The 21,564-nt window shown below is 41.2% G+C and overlaps 1 protein-coding gene across 1 annotated transcript; it reads right to left on the minus strand.

The window, feature by feature from the left end:
* Window positions 1-15,566: 15,566 nt before the first annotated feature.
* Window positions 15,567-21,028, minus strand: LOC113452612 (vomeronasal type-2 receptor 26-like). Its single transcript, XM_087916767.1, has 5 exons — window positions 20,948-21,028; window positions 19,631-20,494; window positions 18,515-18,742; window positions 17,640-17,766; window positions 15,567-16,465 (listed from the first exon to the last, which is right to left on the minus strand). The coding sequence occupies exons 2-5, from the start codon at window positions 20,429-20,431 to the stop codon at window positions 15,567-15,569; spliced, it is 2,055 nt and encodes a 684-aa protein (XP_087772893.1). The 5' UTR covers window positions 20,432-20,494; window positions 20,948-21,028.
* Window positions 21,029-21,564: the final 536 nt, after the last annotated feature.

A 21,564-nucleotide genomic window follows, 5' to 3' on the forward strand; every position in this document is an offset into this window, starting at 1 on the left:
GCCTACATAGTCAGTTAAAGCACATTGAAGAGATAAGTTATTCTGAAAATAAAATTGAAAATCAGATTTACACAACTCCAGCATTTACACTGTACTGTACTTCTCAAAAATTACATAGAAAAAGTTATTTGCAAAGCCCATTCTATACCTTTTGTGATTTTACCTGTTGTGCTGGAAATAGTTATGCGTTCTTCATGTTCTTGTTGTAAACCCTCCTGATGGAGTCAAACTTTAGTGTCAATTCTCTGCTTTAATCAAAATATGGAATAAGAGCATGTACAGAGTGCATCTGGTTTGAATTTTGATTCCCTTACTGCAAAGATAACATTCTAGGCAGATTGCCCACCTGGGAACTGAGCCACCTTCAAAGATAACATTCTAAGCAAACTGTCCATCTCAGCCTAGCCATCTAAGGCTTCTTTGTTTGCAAAAGTGCTAAGAAAAATCATGAGATGAAATAGTATTTCTACAACAGTGACTGCTTGTTCAAACTATGTAACCTATAAAAAAAAATCACTTTCCAGCCCTGCCTTTCTCAAAGCAGAGAAAAAAAATGTTAAAGTGGGCAAAAAGCCTCACTCTCTGCCCCCCTCCTGCCTCCACTTTTACAAGGCAAAAAGTTAACAACCAGCGAGGACAAGAAGGGGGGGGGATGCTTAAAATACTACGTAGAAATCTCACCCATTTTCTCCACTCAACATTCTTTTCAACAAAATATTTCTCTCTCTCCAACAATTCACATACATTTTCCCATGAGAATTTTTTCATTTCCTTGCACGTGTTATTTCTTACTCTCCTTTTAATCTGGGATGGGGGTCAACACACAGACATTTATACCAACTTTTTACCATCAACATACTCACAAATTTGTACTGTAATCAGACTGCTTACATGCTTACAATTCTTTTCTGGGAGCCAATGAGCTCCATTGTCTAAATAATTTTATGTACTGTTATTAGTGGTTTCATCCGCCAGGTCTGGAAATGATTACACATAGACTCATTTTCACACACAACACCTCCAGATCTGGGGAGGTTTTGTCCATTCAAATCTCCATGTTTTCCTCCTTTGGACAACCTGCAGTTTGTTCTCAGAGCGGGATAACTCAAGGAGTGGTTCCAATCACAAATGTGATTGTGGTCCCTAAGCACTGCTTATCTGCTTCCCATAGCTTTAAGTCCAATCCAAAAGCCAATTTAATTCTCTGGCTCCCAAACATGTCACAATTATTTTATTTTGAATTGCAGCAGCCCCAACAGGGCTATACACAGGTAAAGGATATTTTTCTTCAATTCAATCCTATTCAATTCTTCATACAAATATTATACATTATTATACATACACATATAAATTCAATTGTACATGCAATTATTATACATTATTATCCATACACATCTAAGAAGTTTTAATGGAAATCACATCATGAAAAGAACAATAAACATTTTTCTTCTCTTAGTTCTTTTTACCACACATAACAGCATAAAGTAACCATATCTTCTTTGATCAGCCCAGTACTGTATGGAGGAGCTTCCCAACACGGATTTGTGGCTTTTTCCATGCTTCTGAACGTCAGAGCTAACTGTGCACCATTGAAATCAATGGGGCACGCCTTCCACATCTGACTCTGCCATCCAATGCATCAGAGCTAATTGATTGTTGAAAAGTAAAGGGAGCCTTACCCTTTAAGAAAAAGGCTGAGCTCTCTCCTTTGTCAATTCAAATTTTCCCAGCTGGAAAATTCACTACAAAATAATGGTCAGCTGCATTGGAATCAGAATCAGTTTATTAATAGGAACACAAGTAAGAATAAATCCTACAGCATTCCTGAGACTAATTTAATTTTGTAAGTAGAAAAACCCCTTTTTATACCCTTCGGGTCCTTTAATTTTGTAAGTGTGAACACTTGAAGCCTTTGATTTGTGATGACTTTTTTTATGGCATTTGAATCGTGTCTCTTGAGATTGGGATCTTTTCCTGCGATCTTGGTAGGAATAATTGTTTTATAGTAGCTGCTTGTTCACTTTGCAATATCCTGAGTTTCCTGTTATGCCTTTTGGTTTGCTATCATGGTTTTAAACCTTTTTATTTCCTGCCATGTTTTTTATGACTGCATTTTGATGAGTATTTCCTTTTCTCATGTGTCTTGATCCTTTTTCCTATTGGAGTTTGCTTTTCACAGGTTGCCTGTGAAGGTTTTTTTACAGGTTGCCATCTATTTGATTTCTAAGGGAAAGGATCTTAGCTAATTTGAAGGCTTTTTCTGTATCCCATGCAAAGGTGGGACTAATGGAGCTGACCCTGCTTGTGTTTTCACCTCTCCTTTCCTTTAGGGGAATTTTCCTTCCCCTTCTGAGATTTTAAAATTTCTTTTCTTTTCCTAGGAAAGGGATGAATCATAACTTCCAACAATCCCTCACTTTTTTTTTCAAAACACATGAGTGTTTTGACAAAAGTTTAAAAGGTGATCAGATCAGGGAGACTTGATGGGTGCTTTTAATTTTTCTGATGCAAAGGGGAAGGCATTGAAAAAGAGGCAACAAAAAAGGATTCTTTCAGTGGCTCCCAAAAGCTTTCAACCATGAAGGTCTAGCAGCTTGGGAAAAATTCTGATGGTTTTTTTTTTTTTTCTGTATTCAATTTTTCATGCCAATTAATTTTCAGGTGTTTGATGTATTTTTTATGAGCTTACAGTCAGGTTGTAAGCACAAGTCTCTATATTCTCCACAGCCTTTAAATTACAGACTGCCCATTTCCAAGGTTGTGATTGCTATCTGCCTAGCTCTTAGCTTTCAGGGTTTGTGAGGCCAAATTGAGGTTAGTCAGTGTACAATCTAGGCTATTTAGTATTTTTAAAATTACATACAATGAGTCCTGGGACTTCTATTCATGAAACCACCAGTGCAACATGTTCTGCTTTAAAGGGCAACTGGGAAGCATAATTTGTGAGTCATAGTCAGGGCTTGGTATTTGGAGATCTCTTTTCTGCTATTTCTTCAGGAATTGCCTGAGGAGGATGCCCCTTCCCCCATGGAATTAGCAGGGAGGAGTTTTGCTTGGGCCTTAATGCCACAGAGCAGCAAAAAATAAAAACTATAAACACCAAAAAGGAAGCCAGGAGCAACTAAAAAAGGAAGCTAGGAGCAGCTTTGTGTGGGGGTAGGTGACAGGTGTTCTGTCTCATCTGTGACCAAGGTGAGAGTCCAAGTTTCCAAAGTAATATAAATAAATAGACAGGACCAGGAATGACAGAGTTGAATTCCTTTGGCTGAAGAAGTCCTTGGCAGTCTTCCAAAAGCTGCCTGCCAAGTCCGATAACAAGACAAGACCATAAATCAAAGGCAAACGCCGCACAAAGAATTTGTCAAAGCTTCTATTCCAAATAAACAAGTTGTCCCGAACGAGGATTCAGAGCTAACACGCCCCCTTTTATTTCCTGAGGGGTGTGTCAGTCTCCTCTCTCAGTCCCTGATTTGACATTTCCTTTTACGTTGCATTTCACGTCTATGTCTATGTCTTTGCCTTGCATCAAACCAACATTCCTCAGTCAGAGGCTCCGCTATGCTCTCCTGATTATCTGCCGGCACCTGAGACACAACCAGGGAGGAAGGTCCTAGGGAGGAAGATGATTCTGAATCCTCCAGCAAAGCAGGCTCAAACCTCGAGGCCAAATCCCCCTCTTCCTCATTGCTCAAGTCTGTATCTTCTAACAAGGCAAGCTCAGACCTCCGAGTCACAACACTATCCCTCACCACAGGGCCCTTCCCCCAAGTCTGATGATCCAGATGTGGTTTCAATGGAAACTGCACATGGAATCTCCGGATAAGGTCCAGGGCTTGAATCGTGAAGTATCTACCTAGGAAAGAGCTTCCGGTCCATCCCCTAGCTGCTTGACGAAATATTGAAATCATCCTTTCAACCAGTGAGAATCCTGAATTCCGACCACTGTGTTGTCATCAGCGGAATCATCGCTGGGTACAGATGGAGAAACCGTACCAGCGGGGGAATGGAGAGTACACGATAGGGCATCAGGAACCAGAAGGGAATGGTGGAAGACAGGATGAATGTGCATAGAGCACGGTTGGGTGAGCTGATATGCAACGGGATTGATGACCACCGCGATAGGGAAGGGACCGATGAAGCGATGGTCCAACTTCTTGACAGGACAGTCGACCTGGAGATGTTTCGTGGATAACCACACCCTGTCTCCCACAGCCAACGGAGGTGTCACCCGACACGAACGATCCGCGAACCTTTTGTAGTCTGCCTTAGCCCGTTCCAACTGATGCAAAACCAATTGATGAACTGAATGCAGTTCTGACAAAAAGTCCCGCATCTCGGGAACCGGTGAATCCAAGATCGACAATGGGAAAAACCTCGGATGGAAACCCACATTTGCGTAAAAAGGTGTCATGTGAGAGGAGGTGTGCTGAGAGTTATTGAAGGCAAATTCTGCCAAAGGGAGATAAGTCACCCAATCATTCTGTCAGTGGTTAACAAAACATCTTAAATATTGGGCAGTAGTATGAGCTGATGGTAACTTCCAACAGGGGATAAAGTGGGCCATCTTAGTTAACATATCAACCACCACGACTACCATCATATACCCCAACGAAGAGGGCAAATGCGTTAAAAAGTCCATGGAAATTGCCCCCCATGGTCTGTCCAGAGTTGGCAGTGGTTGAAGGAGACCAAGAGGGGCACCTGTCGCGGCTTTTGCTTGCCTGCACAGTATGCAAGATGCGACATAAGCATAGACATCATGCCAGACTCGAGGCCACCAAATAGTCCGTGTGACCAGATGAAGGGTCTTAAAGAATCCAAAATGGCCGGCAGCAGGGTTGTCATGACATTGAGTCATGATGAGGGCTCTAAGTGTCCTTGTTAGCACATACAATCAGCCCTGATGTCGTAGTAAGGCCTCCTCCAGAGTCCATGGGGAGTCAGGTCCAATTTCCCCCATTTTCTGCTGTGACCAAGCATCTAAACACTGCACCTCTCATATCCGAGTCCTCAAATCCACTGGTTCTTGGATAACGGCCAAAGATTCTGGTGGCAGCACCATACGTGGAGGAAGAGGGTCCTTGGGACAAAGATACTCTGGTTTACGGGACAGAGCATCAGCTCTCCAGTTCTGACCACTGGGGATATAAGTCACAAAAAAAGTTGAACCGAGCAAAGAACAACGACCACCGAATCTGTCGTTGGTTTAACTTCCTCACAGTGGATAAGTGCTCCAAGTTACGATGATCTGTCCAAACCTCCACCTTGTGCCGAGCCCCCTCAAGGTGATGTCGCCAGGTCTCAAATGCAGCCTTGATAGCCAACAACTCTTTCTCCCAGATAGTATAGTTGCACTTGGAAGGAGTGAGTTTCTGAGAATAGTAAGTGCAGGGAAAAAGAGGGGCGCCATCCGCTGGGGCTTGCAACAACACAGCCCCAATAGCCATGTTGGACGCATCCGTCTCCACCTCAAATGGATGATGTGGATCAGGATGCCTCAGGATAGGTTCTACGATGAAGGCCTTCTTAAGAGCCTCAAAGGCCTGTTGATGCAGGGCCCCCCACTGGAATGGGACCTTCTTTCTAAGGAGCTGAGTGATGGGATCCGTCAGCTTGGCAAAACCCGGGATGAAGGTCCGATAATAATTAGCGAGCCCCAAGAGACATTGAACGTCTTTCACTCAATGAGGGGGTTCCCAACTACACAAAGCCTCCACCTTATGCAGGTCCATGGCAATGCCTTCGGGAGAGATGATGTGCCCCAAGAACTCTATGGAAGTCTGGAAAAAGAGGCATTTCTCCAGCTTCGCATAGAGTTGATGCTCCCGAAGATGCTGTAAAACCAAACAAACATGTTGAAGGTGGCTGTCCCTAGACCTGGAATAAATTAAAATGTCATTCAGGTACATCACCACGAACCGATCGAGCATGTCCCTGAACACGTCATTCATCAGGTGCTGGAAGACCGTGGGAGCATTGGTCAACCCGAACGGCATTATGGTGTATTCAAAATGACCGTATCAGGTGCCAAACGCCATCTTCCATTCATCCCCCTCTCACATCCGCACCAGGTTGTAGGCCCCTCAAAGATCAAGCTTGGTGAAAATAGTGGCCTCCCGCAACCGCTCCATCAATTCTGGAATGAGCGGCAAGGGATAATTGTTCCTCACCATAATGGCATTCAACCGGCGGTAGTCACAGCACAAGCGCAAATCTCCCATCTTCTTTTTAATGAAAAGAACGGGAGCAGAAACAGGGGATGACGACAGACGAATAAACCCCCTGCCAAATTCTTGTCTAAGAAATCATGAAGGGCAGCCAATTCAGGCTCAGACATAGAATACAGGCGTCCCTTGGGTAATGGGGCATAAGGTAGAAAGTCCACAGGACAGTCATAGGGTCGATACAGGGGTAACCAATCCGCCTCCTTCTCACTAAATACATCGACGAAATCAGAGAATTCAGGAGGTACGGAGATGGCGGGGGCGGCAAAGTTCCTGGCCAGCACACGTGTGTCGTAAATGGTCCATGCACTGGAGGCTTGGGAAGGAAATGGCGTTCTGCGCCCAAGCCACCAGAGGATTGTGTAACTGTAGCCAGGCCATACCAAGGACCAAGGGGAGATGGAGGTCCGCAGTGATGTAAAAACTAATCACCTCCTCATGGTCCCCAATAACCTGGCGCAATGGCTGGGTAGCGAAACGAATGGGCCCAGCATGAAGCTCCCGCCCATCAATCATTTCCACTTTGATTGGAGGCTCCACTGCAACCAAAGGGATGTCAAAATGAGTTGCAAAGGCCTGGTCCATGAAACTGGTAGTAGCCCCCAAGTCCACCAACGCAACTGAAGGAATCCCCTCCGACCAGGACTGCAAGAAAACCCGTGTGTCTAAAAGTAAATGTCGAGGGGGACCAGAGTTCACCTCCGCTACTTCGGACAGTTGGTTAATACGTGCCCAACCTAGGGTTTCCCCGAGACCAGGCCCATTTCCCAACTGTACAAGGTTAGATTCAGGCACTGGCTTGCATGCCCCCCATCACTTACCAGGACAGGAAGTCGCAAAATGTCCAGGCCCCCCACAATACAGGCATAAGCCTCCTTGAAGTCTCCGGGTACATTTTTGGGCCATCAAATGAAGTCGGACCGCACCCAACTCCATCAGCTCCTCGGCCCTGGCCATGGCACTGTGGGAAACCTGGGGCGCTGGTTGTACAGGATGCTGTGGCCTTGAGGTGGATGGCTGCTCCAGAACTGGGCATCTAGTCTTGCGCTGGTGAAGCCAGGCGTCAATGCGCAAACATTGAACCACCAGAGCATTGAGGGTCAGGGCCGGCTCCACGTGCACCAACTCATCTTGTATGTCCTCTGACAGACCATCTTGGAAAGCGTCCATTTGAGCTGCCTCATTCCATGCAGAGTCTAAGCAGAGCAGTCGAAACTCTGAAATGAACTCCTGCAATGGGCGTTTCCCCTGGCAAAGTTCCTTCAGGCATCTGCCTGCTGTCTGAGCCCATATAGGGTCCTCATACATGAGTCTCAGGTGACGCCAAAACCCCTGATAGTCCATTAGCAAGGGACTATCCTGCACCAACAAAGGAGTGCCCCACCTGGCAGCCAAGCCTGATAAAAGGCTGATAACAAACCCCACCTGAGTCCGGTCATCAGGAAAATCCTCGGGCCTCAGAGCCATAAACAGTTGGCACTGTCCCATGAAAACTGGGAACATTTCAGGCTGCCCAGAGAACTTATCTGGCACAGCTACTGGGCATTTCCTATGGGGAGGGGCAGGAGGAGCAGTATGAGCTTGCAGCAGCATAAGTTGGTTAACCAGTTGAGTAACTTGCTGCTGCAAAACCTGGTTATCATTTAAAAGTTGATTAATCTGCTGCTGCTGCTGCTGCTGCTGCTGCTGCTGTTGTTGTTCGTCCATCTTGTTCAGAAGATGGTGTTTGCAAGGTTCGGGACAAAAATGTTCTGTCTCACCTGTGACCACAAGGTGAGAGTCCAAGTTTCCAAAGGAATATAAATAAACAGACAGGACCAGGAACGACAGAGTTAAATTCCTTTGGCTGGAGAAGTCCTTGGCAGTCTTCCAAAAGCTGCCTGCCAAGTCTGATAACAAGACAAGACCATAAATCAAACGCTGCACAAAGAAGTTGTCAAAGCTTCTATCCCAAATAAACAAGCTGTCCCGAACGAGGATTCAGAGCTAACACGCCCCCTTTTATTTCCTGAGGGGCGTGTCAGTCTTTCCTCTGAGTCCCTGATTTGACATTTCCTTTTACGTTGCATTTCACGTCTACGTCTTTGCCTTGCATCAAACCAACATTCCTCAGTCAGAGGCTCCGCTACGCTCTCCTGATTTTCTGCCGACACCTGAGGCACAACCAGGGAGGAAGGTCCTGGGGAGGAAGATGATTCCGAATCCTCCAGCAAAGCAGGCTCAACCCTCAGAGCCAAATCCTCCTCTTCCTCCTGCAAGTCTGTGTCCTCCAGCAAAGCAGGCTCAAACCTCGAAGCCAAATCCCTCTCTTCCTCATTGCTTAAGTCTGTATCTTCTAACAAGGCAGGCTCAGACCTCCGAGTCACAACAGAAAGGGATAACCTCTGTCTAATTCAGAATGGTGTGTCTCTATGTATGTGCTTGTATATGCAGCTAGTTTTACAATACAGATAATACAAACATGCTGGACAATTTTCCCTCTCACCAGACAGAAGTCCAAGGTGTGCAGAACTTGCTGGGCCAGCCACTCAAATGCAATCCTTACATGAATACATCAAACTGCTTACAATATAAATGATACAAGAAAGAAAACATTACAATGAATTTCATATTACAGTGCATTTCCAATTACAATGAATTTCCATTCTCCCTCCATAATCTTTCTAACTGTCTTCTGGAGATTGAAAAGTCTTTTACTGGTCCATCTCAGGGTTCTTTCCTTCATGTCTCTGGGTGGCATAGGCTTGGCCTGGTGGTATGGGTGGTCAGTCAGGCTTGGGAAGTTTTCCATTCTTTCCAGATCTCCTATTATAGAAGGGGACACCACTTTTGTTTCCACAATGTATGTAGAAAGTTAACACCTACCCCTCTCCTAGAAGGATGAAATATGTTAGGAAATATTAAAAAGGCTGAATATTTCTCCTAAAAGAGATATAAAAATTTTGATCTTCATATATATGCTCATTTAACATGCTTTTTAGTGTACTTGCTATAATAGAAGTGAATATTTTGTAATCAGTATTTAAAAGTGAAATCAGCCTATAATTATATTTATATTTATATATTTATATATTTATATTTATATAAATATATATGGATCTTTGGTTATTCAGGTTTTCTCCTGCGTAAGATTGGCAGTATCTTGCAACGTTTCGATGAAGTCTCATTCATCATCTTCAGGCTTTGTCTTCGGCTCTGTGCTTCTCAGAGCGATGTGAGCTTGCAGCTGCTTCTTCCTTTTAATTGCTAGTGGGGGTGTGACTTGATTGGGTGGGGGCTTGGTTGTGTTCTGATTGGGTGGGGTGTGTTCTCATTGGTACGGGGTTTGGCTGTGTTCTGATTGGTTGGAGGCGTGTTCTGTTCAGGTGGGGGCTTGGTTGTGCTCAGGTTAGTCTTAGTTGCTGTGGGATTTGAGTTGGTGAGCTGTGATCTTGCTGTTTGGCTTCGAGTTCGTGGTCGTGCCGCATCTTCATAGTGGGTGTCAGTTTGCTTCATGTATGGCTCGGAGGGGTTTGAAGTGGGTAGTGATGCAGCTGCAGTGCGGCTTCTGGTCCGTGGTCGTGTCTCATCTTCTGTGTGGGTGTGAGTCTGTTTTCTACGTGGAAGTGTGGTGGTGCCATCTTGTGTGGCTCTCATGGGTGTGGGTCTGGTATCATTCTTCATGTTAGGTACTTGTCTGTTCATGAGGGTGGGTTTCCAAATGGCTGGTAGGTGGGAGGAGTCATCTCGTTTATTCATGCTGTGTGGGCGTTTTTCTATCTCTATGGCTTCTCTGATTATTCTGCTGTTGAAGTGTTCGGTTTTGGTGATAGTTCTGGTATTTTTCAAGTCAATCTCATGTCCTGTGGCTTTGAGGTGTTGGACCAGGGAAGAGGTCGGCTCTTCTTTTTTGATTGAGTTCTTATGTTCTTCAATGCGTGCACTTATTATTCTGTTAGTTTGTCCAATGTATGTGGTGGGGCAGGCAGTGCAAGGGATTTTGTATACTCCTTGGTTTTCTAATTTGATTTTGTCTTTGGGGTTTCTTAGGATGGTGGATATTTTTCTGTTTGTGCAGAATGCTGTTTTAATGTTGCGTTTTTGGAGGATCTTGCTGATTTTGTCTGTAGTGCCTTTTATATATGGGAGGAGGGCTTTGCCGTTCTCTTGTTCTCTGACTTGGATTTTGGTTGGGGTTTCTTTTTGGATTAGGTGGGTAATCTTCTTTCTTTGGAATCCATTGGCTGTTAATACGTCAGTGAGAGTGTGTAGTTTGTTTTTTTGGTGTTGTTCATCGGCTAAGCATTTTTTTCTGGAGATGAGTATCTCGGCTACAGAATTGATCTGTGCTGGGTGGTGGTGTGAGAGTGCATGTAGATAGCGGTTTGTATGTGTTTTCTTCTGGTAGATGGTGTGTCCTAGGGAGCCATTGGATCTTTTCTATACCAAGACATCTAGGAAGGGAAGTTGATTGTTGGCTTCTGTTTCCATGGTGAATTGTATTTTGGAGTGTAGGCTGTTGAGATGTGTGAGGAAGTTGTTCAGTTTTTCTTTCCCATGTGGCCAGATTATGAAGGTGTCATCTATGTATCTGAGCCAGAGTTTGGGTTTGTGATCATATTTTTCTAGAGCTTGTGTTTCAAAGTGTTTCATGTAGAGGTTTGCGATGACAGGTGAGAGGGGTGATCCCATGGGTGCTCCTTCTATTTGTTTGTATTTTTGTCCGTTGTAGGTGAAGTATGTATTGGATAGGCAGTAGTTGGTCAGATCTAGGATGTGCTTGGGGGGGTTGTATTTGTTTTGGATGGCTGTCAAGGCTTCTTTTATTGCCACTTGGGTGAAGAGGGATATGACATCGAAGCTCACTAGTAGGTCGCTGGGTTGTAAGTTTTGTTTCTTTATGATTTCAATGAACTGGAATGAGTTTCTTACGTGTGAGTTGATGGATTCTGCATAGGGTTGTAGTTGTTTGGTGAGAAATTTGGCTAGGTTTTGTAGAGGTGAGTCTATGGAGCTGACTATTGGTCTGAGTGGGGTTCCTTCTTTGTGTATCTTGGGGAGACTATAAAGCTTAGGGCACCACGAACTCGAAGCCAAACAGCAAGATCACAGCTCACCAACTCAAATCCCTTAGAAACTAAGACTAACCTGACCACAACCAAGCCCCCACCTGAACAGAACATGCCTCCAGCCAATCAGAACAAGGCCAACCCCTCTACCAATGAGAACACACACACACACAATCAGAACACAGCCAAGCCCCCACCCAATCAAGTCACACCCCCACTAGCAGTTAAAGGGAAGAAGCAGCTGCAAACTCACATCACTCTGAGAAGCACAGAGCCAAAGACAGAAGCCTGAAGATGATGAATGAGACTTCTTGGGAAAGGTTGCCAAGATACTGCCAATCTTACATGGGAGAAAACCCGAACAACCAAAGATCCACATACAAATACCTGCGAAAACCTCATATATATATATATACACATACATACATACATACATACATACATACATACATACACATATATACACATACATACATACATACATACACTCTTAAGGTTTACACACACTCACTGATCATTCCCACAATCAATCTCAGTTAAATAGGGGAAGGCACGAATTCTTAGGAATAAACTGGTTGCATAGAAGACAGAGAAAGAGACACAGAAAGATAGATTGTTTTTTTAAAAAAATCACATGTGATCCTGTTTTATATATTGCCCTTTTAAGTACCTTTACTTAGCCAAATTGGTCTTCCTGTATCCCTCAGCAAAGCCCATTCTCTACATACACATTTTGCTTTTTGCTTTTTTCATCCCAGCTACAGTCAGCATCTGCTGCTTACCAAATTGTTGGAAGAAATATCCTTCTGGGTTCAGTTCCAAGTGGGAAAAAGATACTGGAAACATGGAGGCTGTTTGGAAGGTTTAATGCTGTACAGGACCACATGGCCTGGAGTGCCGGAATGAAAAGAAAGGATGATCACATTCTTCAAGGTGAAGGAAGAGATCACGATGGGCTGATATGCTGGGAGTGCCTGGGTTGTATAATCTTTGTGGGATTTGAATTGAAGCTTGCATTCTGATTGGTTGTCAGACTCCCACGGGGCCATGCAGGGGCAATTCTGAGGCTGTCCTGAGTTCCAGGCTTGGTTGAGACCTGCTGGATGATGATGCACTGAAAGAGCTTTTGGCAATTGCTATAGCTTTACCTGGAGATTTTTATTATGTAAAGTATTCTGGCCCAGGCTTTAATGGGCCACCCATTAACAAAGGTTGGGGTGAGCTTCTACTTCTGAGGTGAGTTTCTGCTTCTGAGTTTCTACTCTTTTTAGGGGAAATATTCTGCCTTTTTAATATATCCTATTTCAATTTTCTAGGAGAGGGGTGGGTTTCACTTCAGGGCCATTCCTTAAGGGAATTGCTAGCCCAGTGAAGGTAGCAGTATATTCACTGGGTTCATTTTCATTTTCTAGTCAGGGAAATTTTTCATCCCTTCCCCTTCCCTGGGCCCATTGAAATCTATCATTATCTCTATGCTCTGTGCCCTATTTTACCACATTTATAGCAATGTTGGCACCTATCTTGGGGCCATCCTCTCTGCCTACATTGCCAGCATCCCTGCCAAATACCAGCAGTCCTTTGCTGTACTTGCCTGGCATTATGGTGCATGGGAACAAAAACACTTAGCTCTTCATGTCTCTCTATCTTCCTTTTCCTATCTTTTTCTTCCTCTTTTAATTTATCCCTTTGATTATAAATGAAGCTTGAGAGCCTGCGCAACTCTGCTATTTCCAAAGTGAGCCAGTTGGTTACAATATGGTGGAAATGATCCCTGATGTCACTAGTAGCCTGGTTTACAAAGGCTGAGGCTAAAAATCTCTGGTCCTTTTGGATGCTTGGGTCTAGGTGGACATATGTCACAGCTGCCTCTGAGAGATGAACCCAAAAGGCATCAGGATTTTCTTTTTCCCTTTGGGTTGTCTTTTGGAATTTTGACCAGATGAGGGGCTTTTTTCCTATTCCCTCTAGGGCTTCCATTAGATTACCTTTTGCCCTTTTGTAGTTCTCCCAGTGATTAGCATTATTGTAATCCCAATCAGGACACTGGGTTGGCCATGCAACTCTTGCCTGGGCAGCCTGTCCTGGGATAATAGGTTGGTTGGCTATTTGTGTTATTTTCTCAAATAGTTTCAAGAGTTCATCCTGAGTTAGGAAAACATGCAGTAACTGATTGATGTCTTACCAGGATGGGTTGTGGCTCTCTATTATTGATTTCAGGGTTCGCATTACAGCTTGAGGCTCTGCCCTGAATGTTGGTGTGTCTTTTCTTCCAAATAACAAGCTCTGAGACAGAGAAGGGAGTGTGTGTCCAACTATCTGCCCCTACCTCCTCCCATTACTGGTTTGCTCAGTAGGGGAGCCATTATTTTTGTCTCAGTTTTCTCTTCCAAGAAATAGGTTTCTACATTAGCTTGATCTTTCCCTATAGATCTTTGGTTCTGGCTAGTTAAGGCCATCAATACCAGTAGGATATTTGGCTGGACTTGATTCAGGGTCTAAGCACTTTTAAAATTTTAAAATCAAAAGTACCACTGTCAGATCAAATTTGCCTCCCACTGTCATCCCTTAGAAAAGCCCCTTTTCTACATATCTTCTTTGCTTTCCTCTTATTCATACTGGCCAGGACTGACATCTGTTTTTCATCCCATGCCTCAAGCAAATTTTCTAAAGAGGTATCTACCACCCTAGAGCTGCAACTTCCAATGTTTTCCCTTCTGGTGTGGGGTGTGACACTTTGTTTGCAGCCGGGCTACATGTCAGTTTTCAGGGGGGGAAAGTCTGAAGAGGACCCTGGTTCCCTCACAAAGTAGATGCACCTCTTTTCTTAGGGAATTCTCCACCACTGGTTTGGGAATCAGGGAGGACCTGCTGCCCCCAACACAGGTTAGTGGGGTGGGGAAGGAATGGGATTTTGGAGGATCCTTCCCTGACACTCAACCAAGCCACATCACTCCCACCAAGCCATGCCCACAGAACCAGTAGTAAAAAAAATTGAATCCCACCACTGCCCCAGATACTAATGGGGACAGATAAAAAATTGATTTAAAAAGCATATAATTGTCCATTGATGTACAAAATGGAGGAGGAACAAGTCAAAGAAACAGTGATTATTTGGGCAAAAAAGTTCAGTTATAATATAGAACTAGAAAAGTGGCAAAAACTATGGGATAGGAAGTCTAAATTGACGATGGCTTCAGAAAATTTATATAAAATGTTTTATAGCTGGCATCTACCACTGGCACAATTGGGAAAAATGTTCGGTAACTTGTCTGCAAAATGGTGGAAATGAAAGCATATCTGAGGGATTTACAACCACATGAAGTGGACATGCATCAAAGCAAAAGAATACTGGGAGAAGATAAAGAGCCGGTGGGAAAAAATAATTAAGCAGAAGATAGATTGGAAACCAGAAGTATATTTGCTGGACATAATCCTAGAGGATTATGGTAAAGGATTTGCATATTTAACTTTACAAATAATGACAGTAGCAAGGATTAACTATGCACAATTTTGGAAAAATGAGAATGCCCCGCCAGACAGGGAGGTAATCAAAATTTTAGAATGTGCTGAGATGGAAAGATTAACCTTAAAAAGAAAAGAAAAGAAGACTCAGAATAGAATAGAATTCTTTATTGGCCAAGTGTGATTGGACATACAAGGAAATACTACTTGATGTGGAATAAATTCTATGGCTGGTTAAAGACAAGGGGTAGCGATTAGAGAAAAAAAAAGAATGTTATTATTAAAAACAGAAATGATGTATAACTTCAATATTATATGATATTACAGTATAAGTATTCTTATTAGAAAATGGAGCATTATTTTTTTATAGTAGTAGTTATGGTTCTTATTCTTTGTAAAAACAGATTCGGACAAAATGCTGTATTCAAAAATGTTTAAAAAATTTAAAAACTAAAAAAGGAATGGATAGTATAACAATGATGAACATGTCTCTGCAAATATTGGACATCATTTGAGCAAAACTCTAAAATATAATAACAGGGAACAAGAAAGCTAGATGACCAAAATCAAACTCAATGGATGTTTTGAAAAGAAGAAAAGACATGGTAAAAGAATCTAGAAAAATTATGATCACATGGCAATATCAGCATTTCTTCGGGAATGTGCACATTATAGATTTTAATAATCATAAATAATATACACAAATACTTCTTTGTCAAAAATAAAAAATAACTGTTTCTCTAACTTTATATACAATATACTTTCTACAGATAGCATATTTTCTATTTCTTTTTTAGGCAATCTCTCTGACCCAGTAATATCACACGATGAACTACTTTCTCTTTGTGAGTTGTTCCCTTTGGTTGAGATCAGGTCTAAAAACAATGATGTAGCATTTTGGCAAGAATATGCATCCCAGTAAAGCAGCACTGGAGGAAAAGATGGAGAAGACCTCCACAGCTACCATGGTTTTTCCTTTTGTGCTCAGATAGGCTGGAAAGAAGGAGATCCACACACTGCAAAAAGCCAACATGCTGAAGGTGATGAACTTGGCTTCATTAAAGCTGTCAGGTAATTTACGGGCAAGGAAAGCCACAATAAAGCTTGCAATGGTCAAGATACCCAGGTAGCCCAAGACACAGTAAAAGAAGAAAGGTGCCCCCTCATTGCATTGTAAAGTCATTTCTTGGTACTCTGTGTGCATGTCCAACTCAGGGAATGGGGGAAAAGTTGACAACCAAAGAATACAAATAGATACTTGGAACAGGGAGCAGGAAAGAACAGTACAAAAAGCCAATCTATTCCCCACCCATTTCCTCATTTGAGATCCTGGTTTAGTGGCCATGAAGGCAACAACCACGGTGATGGTTTTGGCCAGGACACTAGAAATGGCCACTGAGAAAGTGATGCCAAACACTGATTGTCGGAGAAGGCAGGTCACTTTGTTGGGCTGGCTTAGGAAGAAGAAAGAGGAGAGAAAACAGAGCAGAAGAGAGACAAGGAGGGTGTAGGTTATGGACCGGTTGTTGGCTTTGACAATAGGTGTATTCCTGTACTTAATAAATGTTCCAAATACCCATGATGTCAAGAAGAAGAAACCAAGCACTGCTGAGGCTAAAACTATTCCTAAGGTATCTTCAAAAGTTAGAAAAACCAGCAGTTTCAGGATACATCCTTTCTTTTCTTTATTTGGATAATGATCTTCTGAACATTTAAAACAATCCTCCATATCTGGAAAGAAAATCAAGGATATGTTTTTTTTTCATCTGGGCATTCCATATGGGGTGATTGGTCTCTCAACTTGCTTGTTTCCTTGCAGACATTTTATTACCCTAGCTAGTTAACATCATCAGTTATAGTAAGGAGTGCTGTTTACTGTCAGTTTATATTCTGGTGTCTTGCCTGTCTGTGTGGATAGGGGCAGTCTTAGAGATTCTTTGGTTGGGCTCTTTATTGATGGCTCTTTGGCAGTTTTTTGATTGGGATATTGTTTACTTGATAGTTGGTCTGATTAACTTTGGAGTTAATCTATACAAATCTGGGTGCTGATTATTGGTGTGGAGCTTCTGGAGTCCTTCTGTTTTCTCTTGGGTATGTTGGTTGTCTCTTTTGCACAATTTATAAATATTGTTAATGTCTATGTGTCTACTGTGGTTCATTTGTCAGAGTGCCAAGCTTTTAGAACTTCTATTCTGTTTTTGGACTTAGCTTGGTATAGCAAGTTCACATTTATCCAATTGAAACTATGCTAAGTCTGTCTATATGTTGTGAAATATAAGAGTTTCCATCAGGTCTTCTTAATGTTCAGGAATACATTCTACCAATTTTCTGTCTTTTTGTCCCACATAGTGGTTGTTGGAATCCTTGCATTATATGTTGTAGGTGACTCCTGCTTTTTCTTCTAGGGCTGCTGGGTCCTTTGTTTTTCTTAGAGTGTTTTGAAGGGGTTTAGTTAGCTAGTGGACTACACTGATTCCATTCAGTTGCATAGATTGTTGGTGGCTTTTGAGATATTCTTGATGTATGGCTGCATATTTATTTTTAGGGTTAGTGTTGGTTGTGCTATACAGGGTTGAGTGGTCAGGGACATTTTATATAGTTATGCGAGTATACATTTTGTTGAAATGTGTTGTATAGATGCTCCATTTTTTTCTGCGATTCTAGGTTGTTGTAGTGTGTTTGGGCTCATTTAAATAAAATTCATTCACTGGATACCCATACAACTAACAGCAAACAGCACTCCTTACTAGACTTGATGATATTACCTATTTAGGATAATGAAATATCTGCAACAAAACAAGCAATCCCAGAGAGTACCAAGGATCACCTTATTAAGTTTAGGCATCCCAGTAGTTTATTAAAGTTTCTTTAAGCCTAATGAAATATGGTAGTATTCCTACCCTACCATTTTGATTTGAAATCTTCCCTTCTGAGCATGGAACACAGTCATAGCAGCAGAACTGATCCCCCTCAATCCTTTTCTTCTGAGATCCAGGGAAACAAGGGTCATTGCAATGAGAAAGTGGAAGGACCTGGTGATAACCACAGAAGGTTTTAAAATTGGAGATATTTAACAGAGTTTGTAATTTTATTCCTTTATGGAGGGGGGTGATAATTTGTTTGCTAAAGGATAGATAAAAGGATAGATGTAGGAATTTTTAAAAAGTAGAAATTAGATGTCAAGCCTGAAATTGACATATGTGTAGCCATTTTAGTTAGGCTTAATATGTATTCTTTTTCTTACTTTCTCTGTGGCAGTCCTGGGGGGAAGGGTTTATGGCTTGTCACATTCCTAAGTGGTGAGGAGTGGCTAGGTGAATATCCTTCTCCTGGGGCCCATTGAGGTAGAGATTTATACACCAAGCAACATTGAATTACTTCTATTGGAGAATGTGACTTTTGGGGATTGTTTCTAACTCTTAATATTGTGGGGTAATTCTGGGTTGTGTCAGATCTGGAATTACCCTGGACTTTGACAATTTGATGCTTTCCTAAATAATTTGCTTTGAAAGATGGAATTTGGTTTTCTTTTTAAATGGATTTCATCACTTGGGAAAACTGACATTAGAACGATTTGAAAAATTTCCTGTTTGAAAGTCAGGGCGAGCAAATGATAATAATGAAAACAGGATTTTGTATTGTAATATCACTTTGTCAATTTAATCAGTATTTGTTCATCAACCACATTTGTTTCTTTAAAATCCAGAAATCAGATTTTGAAAGAGACTAGGGATCATAACGGATTAAGCATGGTCAATTCACTTATTCAATACCCAATACCTGGTTCAAAGCCGGATTCCAGACAATCACATCTTCATCAATAAATAATTCCTTCCCTTTTGGAGCCTGTAAATCCAGCTTTCCAACTCTAACTCTCTGAAAAGATCTGTTTGGAAAAGTGATCAAGTTGGTGATGTCGAATCCACCTTTTGCTTCTCCTTTCTCATTCAGGAACATTGTCTCTCCAGCTGAATTGTTGAAAGAAATGCCTTGAAGAAATGAATGGAGCTACTCGAAACAGAATGGAAGAGATAGACAATTGAAGCAACACAGAGAAGGACAACATATTCAAATTTCATTCAATCATTCTTCATATTCCAATAACTATTATTAAACATGTTCACTTAGAAATTTGATAATCAATATTGCATGGAAATGTACATGTGCACTCCATTATTTGTTTCATATTATTTTACGGAAAGGTAGGAATGAAATGAAGCACAATGAAAATAAGCTCTTGGAATTCTGCAAAGTGCTTTAGGTTTTATGTCCACTACTTAAGCAACTAATTCAAGATAGAGCATATATATTTCATCATTGGTACAAAGCTATTTGAGAATCCGATTAATTTCTTTTAGCCAATATTTTAGAATCTGAGACTTAAACATTCTTTCATAGATAAATGAGAACCAAAGACTATTGCAAACATAGAGTTGTTTTAAACTATGCTTGCAAAATATAAGAAGGACCACTACTTCATTCCTCTAAACCCCTGATAGGGACTGAAAGCTAAACTTTGAAAAGTTCAAGAGCCACACAAAAGATCTTAGAGAATGGATTCTTTTGGGAAGAGATAGTAAAAAGTAATGTAAATTATTATTTAAACTAACTCTTATTGTGTAATCTATGGTGACTTATTAAATAATTCCTACTGGCACCTAAAGCATGATTTTTATTGTAGTTCTGGATTTTCAGAATAGCAGAACACCTGAATGAAAAAATAACAACCCGGACCAGTTTTTCTGTATCAGTTTTATACAACACAATATAATTTCTATGTTTTTCTCAAATATAAGTTTATTCTACATGCAGAAAATATTAAGACTCAGTTCAAAACATAATTCTACATCAAATTGCTCATTGAGATAAAAGAAGAGTCCAATTCAAGGAGAATACCTGCCAAACCTGCAGATTTGGAAGATCAGTTTTTTTATCCATCCTAATTTTCCTCCTATTGAACCCCGACATGTGTAGAGCCTGCAAAGCATGAGCCACAGCATGAACAGCATTGTAGACACTGTAGCTTTGTCCAGTCATTTCCATTTCAAATAGAGGTGCAGGAAGATCCTCCAATTTCATCTCCCCAGTGCACTGCCTATTGTCCATTCCTTGTAATTCTGGTTTTGGAAATGAACAATCAAATGACTGTTCCCAAACATTCTGGCGAAACCCATCTCTGTAGTCTGAAAGAGGATTTATGGTCCGAAGAAATTCCTTGAAACCTGCAACTGCTGTTGAGTGAACAGTGAAGGAAATAGCCCCATTGTACATCTTTAGATCCCATTTAATTTGAATGCCTGCTAATATAAAATCAATCTGTGCAGTCATAACCCACACCCTTCTTAATAATGCAGTTTTCTTGCTTTCAGGATCTACCATAAATGTTGCAAATCTTAGCCATATAATTGTCCAGGCTTCTCCATAGACAAGAAACACATTGGCTTTGCTATTTATCATATTAATAGAAATAATGTAGATTATTTGAAAAAATTCTGTGACTCTTTCCATGTGGAGTTGTTGATCAAGTCTTTCTATAAATGCTGAGCAGATTCCATTCTCTGAAAGTAAGTGCTCCATTTTCTGTAAGAAATTTTCTCCATTGTTGTTATCAACAGAAAATATGCCAATCCACGTCCACCTGAAATGACGAAGCAGTTGGATAATCCCAATGTACTGATGGTGCTCTTTGGGGACCATGAAATAAAGTGAAGAGAGCTTACTGGTCTCAAATTCCTCTTGAGCTATTGAGCCATATGTCAGCTAAAAGAAAATATGAAAGTATTCTATTGAGTCTTTAAGTTTCATTTTCCTATCTTGTTTTCATATTAAATATATGCAAGGAACCTTTTTCCTCTAGAATTCTTTTAAGCATATAGTAACAAGGTTCTTGGACTTGAAGACCTCCAAAGTTCAACTCTGCTATTTTGAGGATATCCTAATTGTGTGAAAATATTTTAAAGACATGTACTAGATCAATTGTTTTAATAGAAGCCATTCAAATCTTCTCTCAGGTATGGATACTCACTTCCTGAAATGGGCATTATCATTTCAGAAAAGAATGCCAAGCAGTAGACCTTAAGTCATTTAGAATATCTTAGCTGAAACCTTCACTATGCAGAATATCTTGACAGAAAACTAAGGTTAATTTTTATGGCCATTAATTATTCCATAACAACAATTAATTATTTTATGCTGAATCCATTCAGAACTTACTTGTGGAATCTTGAAGAATTGTACAATTTCAGCTATATAAGATGATGTGACAAAATCTAGTCCCCCAATGATAGCTATGAGAGTCTTATTGCGATTACATTTATAGTTAGGGACAAATTGTTGGGATTTAAAAATAAGGTCCAGAGTGGTGCGATAGGTCATCCTTGAATCATAGTAGCTGTCATAGATGTGGAATCCCAGGGTGATGTTAGGTAAGATCTGGGAATCCTCATTGATCTCCTTCACAGCAAAGGCCAAGGCAAGGATGTGCTGGTAGAATTTGATTATTACACTGAAAATGATTTCAATATCCCAATTGAAGTATCAGCCATTTATTGTATATATGTTTGGTCAGAGTGACAATACAGCCTTTTTTTAAAAAAATTACCTTAATCTTACTAAATGTTCTTGAAAAAGATGTTTTACACTAAAGTTTCATACATAGTATGACAAACACCTCACCATAAAGTAAAGATAAAAGGTTTATTCTCCTGTAACTAAAAACATTTGGAAGATAGACTTTGATTTGATATGAGACCTACATTTATACTTAGAACCTTTTACTCGCATAAGCTATTTTTGAGAAACTGATTAAGATTAGAAAAAGAAAAAAGAAT

This window comes from Pseudonaja textilis, chromosome Z (assembly GCF_049901715.1).
Source record: "Pseudonaja textilis isolate UNSWEBS1 chromosome Z, rPseTex1.2, whole genome shotgun sequence".
NCBI lineage: Eukaryota > Metazoa > Chordata > Lepidosauria > Squamata > Elapidae > Pseudonaja > Pseudonaja textilis.